This window comes from Canis lupus, chromosome 15 (genome assembly GCF_048164855.1).
Source record: "Canis lupus baileyi chromosome 15, mCanLup2.hap1, whole genome shotgun sequence".
NCBI classification, from domain to species: domain Eukaryota; kingdom Metazoa; phylum Chordata; class Mammalia; order Carnivora; family Canidae; genus Canis; species Canis lupus.
In genome coordinates, this window is record NC_132852.1 from 35,983,407 (window position 1) to 36,003,302 (window position 19,896).

At 33.2% G+C, this 19,896-nt stretch overlaps 1 protein-coding gene across 4 annotated transcripts in view; it reads left to right on the top strand.

The window, feature by feature from the left end:
• ADAM2 (ADAM metallopeptidase domain 2) overlaps positions 1-19,668 on the top strand; it is a 119,690-nt gene extending 100,022 nt beyond the window's left edge. For all 4 annotated transcript variants that reach the window (XM_072776552.1, XM_072776553.1, XM_072776555.1 and 1 more), the window contains 5 exons: positions 14,464-14,541; positions 14,760-14,895; positions 17,512-17,671; positions 18,868-18,929; positions 19,339-19,668. In XM_072776552.1, the coding sequence (XP_072632653.1) occupies positions 14,464-14,541; positions 14,760-14,895; positions 17,512-17,671; positions 18,868-18,901 (408 nt within the window). In that variant the 3' untranslated portion in view covers positions 18,902-18,929; positions 19,339-19,668. The remainder of the gene's footprint in view (positions 1-14,463; positions 14,542-14,759; positions 14,896-17,511; positions 17,672-18,867; positions 18,930-19,338) is intronic.
• Positions 19,669-19,896: the final 228 nt, after the last annotated feature.

The window sequence follows — 19,896 nt, forward strand, 5'->3', positions numbered from 1 at the left end:
TGGAATCATACAGTATTTAAACTTTTGAATCTGATTTATTTCACCTGATAATATGTTTTCAAATTCACCCATTTTATTACTATACCAAAATTTCATTCCTTTTTCAGTCTGAATAATATTCCATTGCCTGTTTGTACCATAAATTGCTTATCCATCTATCTGTAAATGGTCATTTGGTTTGTTTTTCTTCTGGCTATTGTAAGTAGGGTTGTTACCACTACTGTTAATTTTACTTAACACTGTTGTTAATTTTACTATTTTCTACTACTTTACATTTCTGCCACCAGTGCAAAAGGGTTACAGTAGCTTCACATCCTCATCATTTGTTCTTTTTTGCATGTAGCTGTTCAGTTCTTCTACCACTATTTATTGAAGAGACTTTTTCCCATTTTCATATTCTTACCTCCTTTGTTAAAGATTAATTGACCATACAGTCATGGGTTTATTTCTGGGCATTCTGTTCCATTGATCTATGTGTCTATTTTTGTGCCAGTGCCATACTGTTTTAATTACTACAGCTTTGTGATATATCTTGAAATCTGGGATTATGATAACTCCAGTGTTGTTTTTGCTTTACATTTAAAAAAATTTGTTTTAATTTTTACTTTTAAAAAATATTTATTATTTATTTATTCATGAGAGATACACAGAGAGAGGTAGAGACATAGGCAGAAGGAGAAGCAGGATCCCCAAGGGGAGCCCAATGCGGGAGCCCATCCTAGGACCCAGGGATCATGACCTGAGCCAAAGGCAGATGCTCAAACACTAAGCCACCAAGGTGCCCCAAGATCTATTTTTTGAATAAAAGAAATTACATATATTCTAATAGAATATATTAGAATTGGGTTATAGGGTGAGTGAATGAGATGGAGTCCTATGGGAACTAGGAACAATGAAGACTCAGAGGCAGGAAATGATAAAGCTTCTTCACAAAACAGGGATCAATCCCATTGGTTTCTTTCATATGTAAATTTGGAATAGTGTCAGGAGATAAAGATAATAAGATTGGTGGGTTTTTGAGAGATTTAAGGGGCTTGGCTTTTGTTTCTACTGAAGATTTTGAACAGGAGAATATTAATAAGAGTATAGTGTACTTTACACATCTTAAAAAGGTACTTCAAATTAACCTGGCAATGTGAATGTAAGAATTAATTTTGGGGAAAAATTAGGAGTTTGTTTCAATAGTAATAGTGATGCAATAATAATTCAAGGTTAATAACAATAGGAATCTACATCTCAAAACAAAATACAAATGCTTAAAATACATCTGAAAGGTAATGTGTTTAACTCCAATAATCTAGGTAAATAAAGAAAAAAATGTCCATAGTAAAGACTTTCTAATAATCTAAGTAAAGAAAAATGTCCATAGTAGAGACTTGGATATGGTCCATTTAAAAACAAGTGGGGCACCTGAAAAAATGAATAAATAAAATCTTTTTTTAAAAAATGGGTCTTATTGATGATATAACTTTTTAAAAACTCTATACCCAAAGTGGGCTCAGACTCAGGACGCCAAGATCAAGGGTTACATGCTCTACCAACTAAGCCAGTCAGTGCCCCTTACTGACTTTCCTGTAAAATCTCAACTCCACCTAGAAAGCAAAGTGAGTTTTCTTCATCATTGGCCTTTAATGGTCAAATATCTGTCTAATTATGGTTAAATAGAACATGAGTATAGTGGATAATGTTTATTGCATATTTATTGTGGGCCTCACTCTTTATATATGTTATTTCTTTGAATCCTCTCAATTCTAAGAGGTAAGTACTGCTATTAGAAGAAGCTAACACTTAAGGAGGTTATTTCTGTGCTTCAAAACACACAGCTGTCAAGCAAATGCAATGTGACTAGAACCCAGATCCATCTGATATCAAAGCCTTGTTATTAACTGCAACACCAATATTTCCCAAACCTGCTTGGTCCTTAAGAATCACCTGAAGCTCTACTCACAAAAACAGATTCCCAGGCACCATCTCAGACCTAAGGACTCAAATCTCCAGATGTTATAGTTTTGTTTTTAAAGATTGCTTTGGCTCGGAACACCTGGGTGGCTCAGTGGTTGAGCATCTGCCTTTGGCTCAGGGCATGATCCTGGAGTTCTAGGATCAGGTCCCATATCAGGCTCCTGCATGGAGCCTGCTTCTCCTCCCTCTGCGTATATCTCTGCTTCTCTCCGTGTCTCTCATGAATAAATAAATAAAATCTTAAAAAAAAAAAAAAAGATTGCTTTGGCTTTTTGGAGTCTTATGTGGCTCCATACAAATTTAGCATTATTTGTTTTAGTTCTGTGAAAAATCCTGTTGGTCTTTTATTTTTTATTTTTTGTTTTTAGAGAGAGAGATTGTGAGTGGGAAGGGATAAAGGAAGAAGGAGAGAGAATCCTAAACCGACTCCACTCTAAGCAGAGAGCCTGACCTAGGGCTCAATTTCATGATCCTGAGAGCATGACCTGAGCCCAAATCAAGAGTCAGTCACTTAGCCAGCTGGGCCATCCAAGTAGCCCAATGCTGTTGATATTTTGATAGGGATTGCATTAAATCTGTAGATTGCTTTAGATTGTAATGACATTTTAACTATATTTGTTCTCCCAACCCATGAGCACAGAATATCTTTCTATTTGTTTCAACTTCAATTTCTTTCATCATTGTTTTATAGTTTTCAGAATATAATTCTTTCACCTCCTTCAGGTTTATTACAAGGTATTATTTTTGATATAATGTAAAGGTGTTTTTTTCTTAATTTCTTTTTTTGTTACTTCATTATCAGTGTATAAAATGCAATGGATTTCTATATATTAACTTTTTATCCTGTGACCTTACTGAATTCATTTATCAGTTTTGTAGGTTTTTGATGGATTATTTATAGCTTTCTGTATATAGTATTATGTTCTCTGCAGATAGTAAAAGTTTTACTTCTTCCTTACTAATTTTATTTATTTTTGTTGTCTGATTGCTGTGGCTAGGACTTCTAGTACTACATTGAATAAAAGTAGGGAGAGTGGATATTTTTGTATTGCTTAAATCATAGAAAAGCTGTCACCTTTTATCTGTTGAGGATGGTATTAGCTGTGGGTTTTTCATATACAGCCTTTGTTATCTTGAGGTATGTTTCCTCTAAACCTTCTCTTTGAGGGTTTTTATTATTAATATATGCTGTACTTTTCCATGTGCTTTTTTTACATCAATTGAAATGATCATATGGTTTCTATGTTTTCTCTTACTGATGTGATATATCACGTTGACTGAGTTGTGAATATTGAGCCACTCTTGCATTCTGGGAATAAATCCCACTTTATTGTGGTGAATGATTTTTTAAAATATAGAGTTAGATTCAGTTTGTTAACATTTTGTTGAGGATTTTTGCAGCTATGTTCATCAGAGACATTGACTTGTAGTTTTCTCTATCTATCTCTCTTTTTGGAGTGTCTTTATCTGGTTTGGTTATCAGGGTAATGCTGACCTCATAGAACGGATTTGAAAATTTTCCTCCCCCCCCCCTTTTTTTAGAATAGTTTGAGAAGAATAAGTATTAACCCATCTTTAAATGTTTGGTAGAATTCCTCTGTGAGGTCCTGAAATTTTTTTAAAAAGTATTTATTTGAGAGAGAGAGCACAAGCATGAGCAGAGGAGGAGCAGAAGGAGAGGGAGAAGCAGACTTCCCACTGAGCAGAGAGCCTGACACAGGGCTTAATCTTGAGATCCCAAGATCATGATCTGAACTGAAGGCAGGTGCTTGACTGACTGTACCACCCAGGTGCCCCTGGTCCTGAGCTTTTGTATTATTATTATTATTATTATTATTATTAATTATTATTATTATTTTATTATTACTGATGAGTAATAATGAGTCTGGATAAAGTTTTATCAATTTTATTGGTATTTTCAAAGAATCAGCTTCTGGTTTCACTGATCTGTTTCACTTTTTTAGTTACTATTTCATTTTTTCAGCTCTAATTTTTATTGTATTTTTTTTTCTTCTCCTGGTTTGGAGTTTTGTTTGTTTTCTTTGGCTTGTTTAGGTGTAAGATTCGATTGTTTATTTTTTTATTTTTCTTGCTTCTTAAGGTAGGCTTATATTGCTACAAACTTTCTTCTTAGAATAGCTTATGCTACATCCCAAAGATTTTGGACCATGTGTTTTCATTTGTATATATCTATGTATTTTTAAATTTACTCTTTGATTTCTTAGTAGACCCATTCATTGTTAAGTTGCATGTTATTTAACCTCCATGTATTTGTGTTCTGTCCAGATTTTTCTTGTGGTTAATTCCTGGTTTCATAGCATTGTAGTCAGAAAAGATGAAAGATAAGTAGTATGACTTTGATCTTTTGGAATTTGTTGATATTTGTTTTGTTCCTATATATAATATATTCTGGACAATGTTTTAATTGTCTTGAAAAAGATGTGTATTCTGCTGTTTTAAGATGGAATGTTCTGAATATATCTGTTAGATCCCTCTGATCCAATGTGCCACTCAAAGCCATTGTTTCCTTGTTGATTTTCTGTTTGGATGATCTATCCATTGATGTAAGTGAAATGTTACTGTCTCCTACTATTGTTGTATTACTATTGATTACTTTATGTTTGTTATTAACTGATTTACATATTTGAATTCTCCCATGATAGTTGCATAAATATTTATAATTACTTTCTCTTCTTGTTGGATTGTTCCCTTTATGATTATATAGTGTTCTTCTTTGTATCTTGTTTTAAAATTTTATTTTGTCTAATATAAGTATTGTTACTGTGGCTTTCTTTTCACTTCCATTTTTATAATAACTGATTTTCCATTTTTTCACTTTCAATCTGCATTGGTCTTTAGGTCTGAAATGAGTCTCTTGTAGGCAGCATATAGAAGAGTTGTGCTTTTTTATCCATTCTGTCACTTTATATCTTTTTTAAAAAATTTATTTTAGAGAAAGAGAGAAAATAAAGGGAGAGAGAGTGAGTGGAGGGGGTGGGAAGGAACAGAAGGGAAGAATCCTGAAGCATACTCCTTACTGAGCAAGGAACCTGGCATGGGGCCCCATCCTGACCCCAAGACCATGCATGACCTGAGCTGAAATTGAGTGTGATGTTCAACCAAGAGCCACCAAGATGCCCCCCGCATCTTTTGATTAAACATTTAGTCCATTTACACTCAAAATAATTGATAGGTATGTACTTATTACCATTTTGTTACTTGTATAATGGCCGTTTTTGTATTTCTTCACTGTTCTCTCTCTTGCTTTCTTCTTTTGTGATATATTTGGATTCCTTTTTATTTTTTGCAGCTCTGTTACTGTTTTTTGATTGGTGGTAACCATTACATTTGTATATAGCATCTTCTGCATATAACAGTCTATATTAAGTTGATGGTTGCTTAAGTTTGAACCCATTATTTAATATCTCTAAACTTTATACATATAGTATCCTTTACATCCTTTTATTTTGTGAATCCCTTGACTCATTTTTATAGATATACTTATTTTTATTGCTTTTGTGCTTCCTATTTTTTTCTCCTACTTATGGTTTTCCCTTTCCACTCAAAGAATCCCCTTTAACACTTCTCATAGGATTAGTTTAGTGTCCATTAATTCCTTTAATTTTTGTTTATCTGGGAAACTCTTTATCTCTCCTTCTATTCTGAATGATAGGTCTGCTGGATTGAATGTTTGTGGTCACAGCCTTTTTTTTTTTTTTTTTTTCAGTTTTGAATATATCATGCCACTCTTCTCTGGCCTGCAAAGTTTCTGCTGAATAATCAACTGATAGTCTTATGGGATTTCTTTTATACATAACCATTTTCTTTTCTCTTGCTCCTTTTAAAATTATCTTTATCACTCCTTTTTGCCATTTTAATTACCATGTCTTTTGGTGTGGACCTTCTCAGAATGATTTGGTGGAGACCACTTATACCTACTGGGTCTGGAGTTTTGTTCCCTTTCCTAGATTCTGGAAGTTGTCTACCATTATTATTATTATTCTTCAAATAAATTTTCTACTGCCTTTGTCTCTCCTCTGAGATCCCATAATGCAAATGTAATTATACTTTTAGATGTTGCCCAGTTCCCTATTTTCATTTGGTATTATTTTTTTTCTCTCTTATTCACTTGATCGCTTTACATTACTCTTTTCTCCAGGTTGCAGACCCATTCTTCTCCTTCCTATAGTCTACTATTCTGTCTAGTGCATTTTTAATTTCAGTTATTGAATTCTTCATCTCTGATTTATTTTTTGTTTTCTAACTCTTTGTTAAGGGTCTAACTGATGTCCTCCACTCTTTTTTTCAAGTCCAGTAAGTATCTTTATGATTATTAATTTAAATTCTCTTTCAGACATATTACTTCTCTCCATTTCATCTAGGTGTCTTGCTGTGATTTTTGTCCCATTCTTTCATTTGGGAAATATTCCTCTGTCTTTTCATATTTGTCTACCTCTCTGTTTCTATGTGTTAGGAAAGGAAGCTAGGTGTCCTTCTCTAGAAAGTAGTGGCTTTACAAAGTACCCTGCAGTGCAATGTCCCCTGTTTACCAGAACCTAGTGCATCAAGGGTATCTCCTTTGTTTGTTGTATGCACCTACTATTATGGTTAAGCTGGTTTTGCCTTCAGTTCAGTCACCTGCCTTATTTCTCTTTGCCTGTATGGACAGGATTTGGTCCCTGTGCTGTCAGGAGGCAAATCTGGGGCTATCTTGGGCTTGAGTTGGGTCATACCAGGAGTTTCCCAGAGATATGTTAGCATCAAATTGCAGACACTTTCCCTGTGTTGTCCCCTGAGAAGCTTGGTGGGCAGGGCCTGCAGTCAGACCAGATGCCTTCTTCTCTCCCCAGAGCTGGACTCACTTTGGAGTGGCACTGGCCCCTGTTGGGACAGCTTGCACACTGCCAGGCTTGTGGTACCACTTTGGATGGGCTCTGGTCAAGGGAATATTGAAGGGACAAGTTTGCAGGGTAACTCAGGAGCAAGGTGTGCAGTGTCAGGAACTATGGGAAGAAACCTGGCATAAGATCTGGCTGGAAAGGGCATGTTTGCAGTAGAATACTGGGGCAGAGTGGCCTTTTAGCAAACTAGTGTTTTGCTACATTGTTTCCCACAGGTGTCTGTATATCTAGGGTGTGGGGCAAAGGAGGGAAATGGTGTCTGCCAGCTCTGTTGTTCCTGGAGAAGTATCTCAAAGATCCCTCCACTCCAGCACAGGCTCTGAGATTAGTAAATAAATATCCCCCTTGTATAACCCAGGTGTTTTTAAAACTCTTTCTATGCTCCATCTCCTTCTACACTGTTTGTTGTGCCTTCTCCTTAAGGGCTGGGACTCAAATTCCTCTCACCTTTCAAAGGCTCTCCCAGAGCCAAGCCCAGTGATTTTTAAAGTTCCAAGTATTAGGCCCCACTGATTGTAAACTCTTATGAAGTTATGCTCTCTGGTTTTTAAAGCCAAATATTATGGGGATTTGTCTTTCTCATATGAATCTCCCATGCCTGAGCTTTCTGGTGTGAGGGTCTGTTTCTTCTCTCCACACCTGAGATGTCTGTCCTTCCTGTGGTCAGTCTCACAGGGCTGTTTAGCTCTGGTCCATAGCTCTGTCCTTCATACCTTCTCTGAGATGGTCTCTTCTCTACATTTCGAATGTGGAAAGTTTGTTCTGCTGGTCTTTGGATCATTTTCTGGATTATTTATACTGAGTTATTTAGTTGTATCCATGGGATGCGGTACACTTAGGATTCTCCAACTCTGTCATCTTCCCTGGAAGTATAGCTGTATGTTCTTTATAGATAGTCCTTACTATATTGAGGGAGTTTTCTTCTAGTCCTAATTTGTTAGATTTTTTTTTATAATTTTAAAAAATGTTAAATTTTGTCAATTTTTCTGCTTCAATGGAGATGGTTGTGTGATTTTTTCCCTTTTAGTCCTTTAATGTGGTATATTACATTAATTTTTGTATGTTGAGTCATTCTCACATTACATGAATTATTCCCACTTGGTCATAATACAGAATTTTTTTTAACATTCTGTTGAATTCTGTTTACTTGTGTTTTGTTGTGGACATTGCATTAATATTCATAATATTTGGTTGTAATTCTCCATTATTATTGTGTCCTTGGCTCTTATATTAGGGTAATTCTGGCCTCATAGAATGCATCTGGGTGTATGTCCTCTTGTATTTGTTGGAAGAGTTTGACAAAAATAGATCTAACTCTTCTGTAAATATTTGGTAAAATTCACCAGTGAAGCTATCTGGTCCAGGAATTTTCTTTGTTTCAAGGATTTTGATTACTGATTTAATCTATTTATGAGTTATAGGTCTAGTCAGACTTTCTATGTCTTTGTGATTCAGTGTTGGTAGATGGGGTGTTCCTAAAAATGTGTTCATTTTATTATCTTTGTTTTAACAGATTTTATTTATTTATTCATGAGACACACACACACACACAGAGAGAGAGAGAGAGAGAGAGAGAGAGAGAGGCAGAAACACAGAGAGAGAAGCAGGGTTCACACAGGGAGCCTGATGTGGGACTCAATCCTGGGACTCCAGGATCAAGATCTGGGCCGAAGGTGGCGCTAAACCGCTGAGCCATCCAGGGATCCCCAATTTCGTTATCTTATTCAAATGTTGGCTTTCAGTTTTTGATCGTATAAACCTTGTTATTTCTGTAAAATTGATAGCAATGTTCCATCTTCATTTGTAATTTAATTATTTGAAAATTATTTATTTTAGTCTTCCTAGGTAAAAGTTTTTTTCAATTTTATTGGTCTTTTTTTTTCTCTAAATTTTCTTTTGTTTCTGTTCTATTCTTTATTATTTTCTTCCTTCTGTTATCTTTAGGTTTGTTTATTCATTCATTTATTTATTGATAGTGCAAGTTCAAGTTGTTGATTTAAAGTACTTTTTAATTTTTAACATGCTGATTTATAGTTAAAAATGACTGTCAACAGCGTTTTTCTGCTTCTCACAGATTTGGTGTATTGCATTTTTAATTTGTTTGAGAATAATTTATAATTTCCCTTGTGTCCTTTGTTGACCAATTTTTTATTAAAATGTAAGAATTTCCATATATTTTTAAATTTTCCAGTGTTCCTTCTGCTTTTAATTTGTAGTTTTACTTTACTCTAACCAGAAAAGGTACTTTGTATGATTTTAGTCTAAATTTATTGACTCATTTTGTAATTAACATATGGCCTAATTTAAGCAATATTCATGTGCAGCTGAGACAAATGTGTATCTGCTGTTGTCAGGCAATGTTCTATATATGCCTTTTAGATCCAATTGGTAGATAGTGTTGTTCAAATCCTCTGTTTTCTTATTGATCTTCTTTTCAAAGGTGGGATATTAAAGGCCATTATTATTGTAGAGCTGTCTATTTCCCCAGCAGTTCTCTCTGTGCCATATATTTTGGAGCTCTGATGTTTGGTATATACATGTCTATAATTTGTATGTTTTCTGATTAATTTGATCACTTATTAATCTAGAACATTAATCTAGAACTTTTTTTATTGTAATGGTTGATTTAAGATCTATGTTGTCTGGGGCAGCCTGGGTGGCTCAGCAGTTTAGTGCCTACCTTCAGCCCAGGGCGTGATCCTGGAGATCCTGGTGTGAGTCCCACTGTTTTTTATACTTTCACCATTTATTTAACTTTACCACAGACCTTTATTTCTCTAAAATCTAGTTACAGACTAGCAACCTTTTATTCCTCCTGTAGGACTCCCTTTAGTATTTTTTGTAGGCTAAATTTTATGATATTAAGTACCCTCAACTTTTTAAAGTTTGTTTCTTTTTAATTTGAGAAAGTATTAATTTCCCCCATTAAATTCAGGAAAGTTTTGTTGGATATAGAATTCTCAGTTGTCAGAGCTTTTTTTTCTCCGTTTAGTACTTCCAATATATCAGTCCACTGCCTTCTGGCCTCAAAGTTTTTCTGAATAACCTATTGTAATCTTGTTTAGGATCCCTTGTACATGGTGATTACTTTTTCACTTGCAGTTTTTAAGATTCTCTTTTTTTCTTTGTCATTTGAATTTGATTGTAATGTGCTTTGGTATGAGTCTGTTTGCATTTGTCTTACTGGAGTTCACTGGACTCCTAGAATTTTTAGATCTATGTTATTCTTCAAACATGGGGCCATCATTTTTGGTTTTCAGCCATCATTTCTTCAAGTAATCTCCTTCTCCCTTTTTTTCTCATCTACTTCAGAAACTCCCATAATATGTATTTGATTTGCCTAATGGTATTTCATAAGTCCCATTGGTTTTGTTCATTTTTCTTTGTTCTTTTTTTCTTTCTAATACTTCAAAATGTAAAATACCCTATCATTAAATCACTGATTCTTTCTTCTGCCAACCAAAATTTGTTGTTGAACTCATATATTGAACTTTTAAATTTAGCTGTTGTATGTTTCAGTATCATATTTTTTGGATTGCTATTTATATTTGCTCTCTGTTGATATTTTTATTTAATTCATATGGAATTTTTCTGATTTTTGGTCATTTTCAATCCATGTTTTTATTTAGCTTTTCAGCATTTTTATTTTAACTATTTTAGAGGAGAGACTGCAAGTGGTGGGAGGGCCAAAGGGAGAGGGAGAGAGAGAAATTTAAGCAAGCTCAATACAGTATGGAGCCCAGGGCAGGGCTTGATCTCATGACCATGAGATTATGACCTGAGCCTAAATCAAGAGTCAGATGCTTAACCAACTGAGCCACCCAAGCACCCTTTTAGTATGGTTATTAAAATACCATTATATCACTTTGTTTTTTTTCCTTTGAGTGGGACATGTTTTCCTGTTTCTTTTTCTGCATTTTAATTTTTTTTTTTTTACATTGGACTTTTGTAAAAAGAGACACTTCTACTGTCTGTAGACTGGCTCTGTGTTAGGGCAGTTGGGGATGCTCTGGGCCTTGCAATCAGCCTGAGAAGAGAGAGTGCTTGTGGTTTTTTCAGAACTTTTGTGATTATGCATTCTTTCTGGTCTTCCTTTTGGCTTTTTCCTTTTCTCACATACACGAATGCTTTCAAATGTACTACTTTTCCAAACAGTCTCATACCAGCCTCTCCTTGGGGCTTAAATAGTCTATTGTGTGTTTTATGCATAATCTTTTGCCCCAGGTGTCTGTCTGAGAATCTTAGTCTCCTTGCAGCTTTCCTGAGCAGCGTTCATTGCTTCTCTCTATTTGAGATTTAAGTTAGGTGAAGCAGAGACCAGTCCTTCAGGAAGCTCCTAGAAATATTTTAATATTGAAAACTAGGTTTCCACTGCTCCCTTCAGTTCAAAGGAAATAATTGTGACCTCAGCAGTTTCCTCCTCCAGACCAAGACTGTGCCATGTTGGGGAAGGAGTGGGGAAAATTTGATCAAACATCCCACTCATTTTTCCACCATTTTGAATGTGGCTATTTCTTGATTGGGCATTTTCTTGGTTGCCGTGGACCATTGACTGTTTCTAGAGTTCCTATTGGTTATTTTAGCCAGCTTTTCTTCTTCTTTTAAAAAAATATCTCCAAGGGAGAACAAGAACTTGAGACTTCTTAGTGCACCATTATATTGAGCAATTCTCCAGATTATTTTTTCAGTATTTGGTAAAGTCTGCTTGTTATTCTGTCACTGGTGCAGGGTAAATATGATTATTTAAAGCCTATGTGCTTGGTCACTGATGACCTGTGGAGGAATATTGGCTTCAGTTTCTGGTTAGTTTTGTGGAATCACAATGTCTTATATTTTGAGAACATAAAAATAATGTTTATTTTATCTCTGGTATAGGCATGTGTTCTTTTTAAAGAATAGGTGTACATAATTTATTTTATCCTCCATTTTAAGTTCTCTGTACAAGAAGATTTAAACAGAATCTTATTCTATCATAGTAAGAGAAATAGGAAACTGCATCATTTTCTTATCTACAGCCACATTTCTGAAAATCTATTTCAAAGACTTTAGTGAAAAAACATTGTTTTCTTTGTGTTATTATTATATGGTGATAAAGAACTTCTGTGGTTTTGTAGCTAGCTCATCACTTCAGATAATATTTTTCTAGCCTTTCTGCATGGCACTACTGAAGTAAGCATGTTTAAGCAAAATAAATAAAATAAAATAAAATAATAAAATAAAATAAAATAAAATCATTGCAGTAATAGATACCCATAATATCAACAATATCTTTTCAACTTTTTTCTTCTCTGGTTCAAAGAATTTATTTCATGGTTCTGAGAGTTAAGTTTATCTTCTTCTAGACAACAGCTCTGCAAATTACATACTTAACTTCTCTGCACAAGTGCTAATTAGATGTTAATGTGTCATTTATACAGAACACATATATCTCTAACTATAGCAACACTAGTCTGTAACCAGAGCTAGAAGTTTTATACTCTTACCATAACCCCTCAGAATAACCTGGCCATCCATTTAACATCAGTATATATCCTTCTAAGTCTTAAACAGAGATATGAGTTGCTACAATTATCAAACACCTTTAATGATATATTTTTCCACATTCAGTAATTTTTGCAAAACCTATTTGAGCAGATTCATTCTCTGGGTTTAAAAATTCACATATTATGGGAGTACCTGGATGGCTTAGTCAGTTAAGCATCTGACCCTTGGTTTCAGCTCAGATCATGATCTCATGGCCTGATGTTGGACTCCCCATTGAGAGTGGAGTTTTCTTTCTTGTCCTACCCCCTCCCCCACCCATTCTCTCTCTAAAATAAACAAATAGATCAAATCTTTATAAATAGTATATTTTGATCATATGTTTTCAAGAGGAAAGAATTCCAAAGAAATATTGACAATATTATTTAGAAAACATTTTTAGAAAAACTATTTCCAATTATATGTTCACCATATCATGCAGAACCTTTCTATGAGGGCAGCAAATTTTAAATTTTTTTTTAAAATATGAAGCATAGTTGAAAGAAATTTCAAAACATAATTGCTGCACTTTTGAGTTTTCTGCTTAGCTTTCTCTACCTCAATTGATTGTACCACCACCAAAGTGTTAGATAAGCCAGGAAACTTAGTGTCATTGATCTGTCTCCCTTTTCATTCTCTATATAAAATTCATAATTATAATTAAACTTAAACGATTTAAATTTCTAAGTTATATCTCAAATACAACCACAGATTTTCACTACACCACAGCCACTCAGTTTCACTCTATAGTTATCATTTTCTTGGACTACTGTAATGGTATCCTACATTTTCTCTTGCCCTTTCCATCCTCTTTCAAAAACCTATTTTTATTAGCTTTCCATCTTCCAATAAAATCTCTAAATATAATCAGTTGCTTGTAGGTTATAGGCCTACTTTCGGACCGACACAGGACCGACACAGTCCTGCCATAACAATTTCTATCACATCATACCTGCCCTTTTACAAATAAATTTTGTATTGTATTTCTGTATCTTTCACTGCATATGAACAATATGAGAATTTTTTTGTTGTTCACTGGTGTGTTGTTAGGGTAGGCACATTGTAGGACTCAAATATATAGTGATTTAATGATTGGCTATTCTCTGTGTAACAGCTACACTGCTGCTAATATTTCTCAAATTTCTATACTATCTTTCAATGTAGGGTCATTTTAAATATTTCTTTTCCTATAAGTACTTTGTGTTTCATTTCTATTCTTTTTTTTTAAAAAGATTTATTTATTTTAGGGGGGAAGAGGTAGAGGGAGAGAAAAACTCAAGCAGACTCCACACTGAGCATGAAGCCTGATGCAGGCTTGTCTCAGGACCCTGAGATCAGGCCTGAACTGAAACCAAGAGTCGGAAGCTTAACCAACTGTGCCACCCAGGCATTCTTCATTTCTATTCTTTTTTTTTTTTTTTTATTCATGAGAGAGATAGATAGATAGAGATAGATAGAGATAGAGATAGAGATAGATAGAGAGAGATAGAGAGAGAGAGAGAGAGAGGCAGAGACACAGGAGGAGGGAGAAACAGGCTCCATGCACCGGGAGCCCGACGTGGGATTCGATCCCGGGACTCCAGGATCACGCGCTGGGCCCAAGACAGGCACCAAACCGCTGAGCAACCCAGGGATCCCCTCTCATTTCTATTCTTGACTAAGTATTGTTCAACATCCAGGTTTGATAAGAAAGTTATGATATATGTGATATATGATATGAGAACATATGATATGAGAATAGTTCTCACATATCAGATAAATTGCCTGTACTTTAATCTTTCATAAGACTATTTTTTCATTATAGTATTTATGACATATTTATCTCCACTTTATTTATTTGATGTCTGTATTTTTTAACCCGGTATAAGAAGGGAAGATACTTTTGTTGTTTTCTTTACTATCAGATAATCAGAGTCTCATCTAGTGCTGGAAACATAGTAGCCCTATAAATTAATCACTTAGTATATTTCACTTATAGCTAAATGAATATCCTTATATAAGAATATATAGAATTCTTTTAGTAAAATGTCAAATACAAATGTTATTTCAGTTAATTTACTTTGGCTTATTTTCCTTTTAGGTTTGCAAGAACCAAGAATGTGTAGATGCTGGGTACTTGGATTATGATTGTACTCCAAGAAAATGCAATGAACGGGGTGTAAGTACCAGTAATATGATGGGAGAATAAAACTCATTGAGAATAATCCTAGAAAGCAAACATATAACTAAACACACACACACACACGCACATTTATATATTCATAAACCATGTAAAAAGATTGGCCTTATCTGACCTAAGTATTATTTTAAAATTCTACTGGAACACAAATAATTATAGCTACCTATCTCATAAGGTGATATTTTTCCTGGTTTCAGATATGCAATAATAAAAAGAACTGTCATTGTAATCCTTCATACTTGCCTCCTAATTGCCAAAATATTGATGATGCATGGATTGGTGGGAGTGTTGACAGTGGCAATTTTCCACCTCAACTTGCCCAACTCAGTTCTGGTAAGTATTAATAGCAAATTGAAAACATAATTAAAACAACATTTTAATTTATTAAATTTAATAAAATAAAATTTTATTTATTTGCCTACCAATCTATATTTAGATGGACATCAAATAGTAAAACATATAAAGCTAGTTTATGTTTTACCATAGAGAATAATATAACATACATAACATATATCATAAATAAGATATATCAGTAAAGGCCCAAACAGGGAAATAAAAATCATTATAGTCCTTCACACAGAAGATATTCAATATAAGGCTAACACATAATGGCAGAGTTGAAAGCCAATCAGAGAATCTTGAGGCAACAGAGGGATCCACTACTACTTCTTAGGGCTAAAAGGACAATGAAAGGAGGCACTATTACTAGAACCAGAATCCGAGGCACCTTCATGACATGTAACTATGGTCAGGGCCACATATCAGGATCTAAGTCACAGGGAGAGTACTGCCCAGCAGAAGTTGGAGCTATAGAGCATGTGCAGCCACTATGGGAGATGCTGCAGAGATTGGGGAATAAATATCTTTAATATTTCTGACCTATTCTGACCCTGCAAATGTTAGCCAGTTATTCCTATTAGCCAATTATAAGTAGAAGTTTGAAGTAGTTTCCTACATTTCTTTTTTTCCAAAGAGAGGTGGGTTTTAGAATAATGCAGTATATCCAATGATGCTTAGGGCCAAACTCTATATAAAAACCTAAATTAACAGATAATTAAAGCATATTTTGGGGCAGCCCTGGTGGCGCAGCAGTTTAGCACCACCTACAGCCCAGGGCATGATCCTGGAGACCCTGGATCGGGTCTCACGTCAGGCTCTCTGCATGGTGTCTGCTTCTGTCTCTGCCTCTCTCTCTCTCTGCGTCTCTATGAATAAATAAATAAAATCTTTTTAAAAAAAGCATATTTTGAGCACACACATATCATTCCAGGTTGACCTTACAATGTAATTGATCAATAACATGTATACAAGTGAGATTCTGACTGGGTCTTTTAGAATACTAATTCTTGGAACTCTCATTATTAGAACATTCATTGTGCTGAAAATCATCTTCCCTGTTTGAAATTTGATTACATTGAGACATGAAAATGCAAAATCCTCAAATTCATGCCACACAAAATGAACAAAATTAAATGGTTGTTTTAAATTACTACATTTGGGAGAAGTTTCCTACACATCTTTCTCTCTCTCTCTCTCTCATATCCATAAACAATATATATTTATATATATAATATAGAAAGCAATATGGTAATCAGATGGTGTATTTATATAAAAAGAATCTAAGACATGTGGCATTAGCTTTGGAACTGAATGGCGCACAGAACATAAAAAGACCTCTAGGAAACTGTTGAAGACATTTATTATGTGTTGAAATTGTCTTGAGAATACTGTTGGTGAGCAATCCAAAGACAATTCAAAAACATGTTATTAGAAGTTGGAGAAATAGGACATTTATTATGAAGTGGTAAATAGTTTAAATCACTGCAGCCTGTGGTAAAGTGGAAAATAAAATTCATTGGTTCTGGTCAGCAAGGTTTCCAGGTAGATTGTAAAGATTTCCAGTAGGTGATTATAAGTAATCTATGATAAAACATGAGAAGACAATAATAACTAATGAAGAAACAAAACAGATGAACATTGGGGGAGGGGGGAAATTAAAGGAAGGCAAACCATATGAGAGTTTCTTTTTAAACAATTTGATTCTACAGTATTTGCCAAAGTGCTCAGAATAGCCAAAAAAATTCCTGAAAAAGAACAACAAAGAAAGACACCTTAGTCTATTGCCCTTATATTGAATATACTATGTTATAGATTTAGCATATAGTTACACTAATGAAGACAATGTGGCATTGGTAAATGATAGATATACAGTTAGATCAATGGAATGGAATAGGGAGGCAGAAATATACCCATTGTTATATGGTTAATCAATTTTTCAAGAAAAATACAGATAGTTCCATGAAGAAGGAAAATTAGTTCAAAACATTCTTCTGTAATAATTGAATATTCACATAAGATCAAATGACCCTTAAAATCTCAACTCATTTAACAATTTATATGAAATAAATCATAAATCTGAACATAAATGAAAACTATATATCTTCTTGAAAGAAGCAGAGAAATACCCACACGATGTTGGAATAAGCAATTTTTATATCTGTACTACTCATTTTATTTAACATAAAATAAATTTTATTAGATACGATGTGATGATACATATCAATGCAATAAAAGAAAAGTACTTTGGACCTCATGAAAATTTTATAACATTCACAGCAGTATCTCTTACTAAAAATAGGGTATTGAGAAAAATTCTTTTTTTCCAGGGGTCACACTTTTTTTTCATCTATATTAATTATTAAACTATTCTGAAAAGAGTATTAAATAAAAGGTTCTTAATGATAAAGCAAATAATAGGACTATTATGGATTAAAAAGATTCTGGAGCACATTGAAATGCTGTTAACTTATCTACTTCATTTAAAAACATGTTAATTATAACATTATACAAGAGTTAAACATTTTGTGCTGATAGTCATATTAAAATATAAAAATGTCTTTATTATATTCCTGGTAATTGCTTTTAAATCACTGATGTTTTCTCTCCCAGAAAGACGCTACATTGAGAATGTTTACCATGGCAAATCTACAAAATGGCCATTTTTCTTACTAATTCCTTTTCTCATTATTCTCTCTGTACTGATCATCATACTGGTAAAAGTTTATTTCCAAAGGAAAAAATGGAGAACTGAGGAGTATACAAGTGATGAGTATATTGATTTAATATTTAAGATTCATTACTTTTATAATTTGTAGGCATATATATAACATTAATAAATATCATCATGATGTAACTAATAATTCAGATTTAGATTTTATCTCTACATGAAAACAAAATACTTAATATGTTGATAATTAGTATAGTGGTTAACAGAATTTTTTCAAAGGTCAGCAGTTTTAGTCTTATAACAACTTGAACTCTGCTGGGGTAAAATTAAGTGGAGATGACTTCTAGTTAATGATTATTTACCTCCTTTTATTATTTGATCTTAATTATTAAATATATATGAACATTATTTTTTAGTATATATTTCAAAGTATTTTGTGTTTATTATCTTACTAAAAGAAAGCAGATAAATCTAAAAGAGTAGTTAGCCCTTTAGGCAGTTAAATAAGTTGAGAGTAGGGCAACCAGAGATAGAAAAAGTTAAAAGTCAATAAATAATAGTTAGAATGAAAAAATCTGAATTATAGTAAAAGCTAATCTTCAAAAAAAATAAGACAAATGGTTTTTCATTAAAAAAACCTTAGAAACATCTGATGATATGCCTCAAAAATAAAAATAATATTAAAATTGTTTAGTTTTCTTCAGAGAAATTGCTATAAAATAGTTTCTGCTTTTGAATTTTTATATCTGTATTATTCATTTTATTTAACATAAAGTAAATTTTATTAAAATATTTAAAATTGATAAGATATCAATGAAAAGAGAACAATACATTTCACAGAAATGTTTTGAAAAGTTTATGTAAAATTACTGAATAATATGCAGTGTGTAGTTAACATAATTCAATATTAAAGTAATATTCATATGTTGGAGGACTTTATTGTGGAAAAACTGATATCAAATATCTTTAGGGGAAAGAGCTATGAAAATGTGTAGGAATAAATATGTAAGAAGATGAATCATAAGAAAACTTAAAGCTATTTAGTTAATGTTATGACTATGAAAAATTATTAGTTCATTTTTAGGTAAAATTGTATTACTGTGTTTTTTCTCAAGTTAATCTTGAGATACTAGTTGAGAAATGTCCTCAATGGTAAGATATTCTCAAGTAGTGGCTGCCCTCAGATCCTAAATAGGAATTCAAACATTTTTCAAAATTGATATTGTATACAGAGTTTTATAGAACAATCTTAAAGAAAATATAATTTTAAGTGACTATATTTATTTTGAAACATACAGGCAACTTGAAAGTGAGAGTGAACCTAAAGAGTAGGCAGGACAACAGAATCCGTCATATCACAGTGAGTATAAAATAGTTTAAAGGTGAAAGGTAGAGGCAGAGAAATGAAAAAAAATTTAACATATTAAATAAATGTAAATACTATAAACATATATTAATGATGATAGTCATATAGCTACATATAATAAAATTGAATTGCAGAATATTTTCAATGTTGCAAACTATACCATGACATGATAAAGTATAAATGACCTCATTTTGCAGTTTAAAAACTTCTTTGCAGTGTGATCTTTTAAATTTTTTCTAATAATGTTTAATCCTTTAGTATTTGTGCATTCAGAAGTTGGTCACAAATAAATTGCATGATAGAACTCTTACAATTAGGATAACCTCATGCTATTTGTTGAATTAACCACTTTTAAATTGATTGGTCAAACAAGTAACTTTTCCCCTTTTATTTATTCTTTCAGAGCAGTTATCTTCAATGGACAGGACAAATGGAAAAAAAGAAAAAACAAAAAACTACTTGCATTGCTGGATTGTCTAGGATTCAAAACCTGTATTTTATTGGTCTGATATGACAAGAATATATAGAAGATTTCTACTATAACAGAAATATACCTGTATACTTATATATAAAATGCCACAGATGAATTACTTGTAAGAAATGCATGCTTATGAGTATTTATATTACATTTCTTATTTTTAAAGTTATGTCATACTAATTGTTAGTATGCACTAAATTATCAGTAGGCATGAGAAAAACTTTATAATATAATAAATCCAATACCATGATTAAAGCTCACTGTTATATTTTAAATTGCAATGCTATGTAGTTATGTTATAGTCAGATCTGTAACCAATCAAAAAACAATGATTCTAAGATTTGGAAAAAAATCTCAATTATATGCTCTTCACAAAAGATACAACTCAGTTATGTAAAGGTTCAAAGTAAGGGATGGGAGGATATATGCCGTGGAACTTTATCCAAAAACTTTATACAAAAGAAAGCTTGATAGACTTTAACA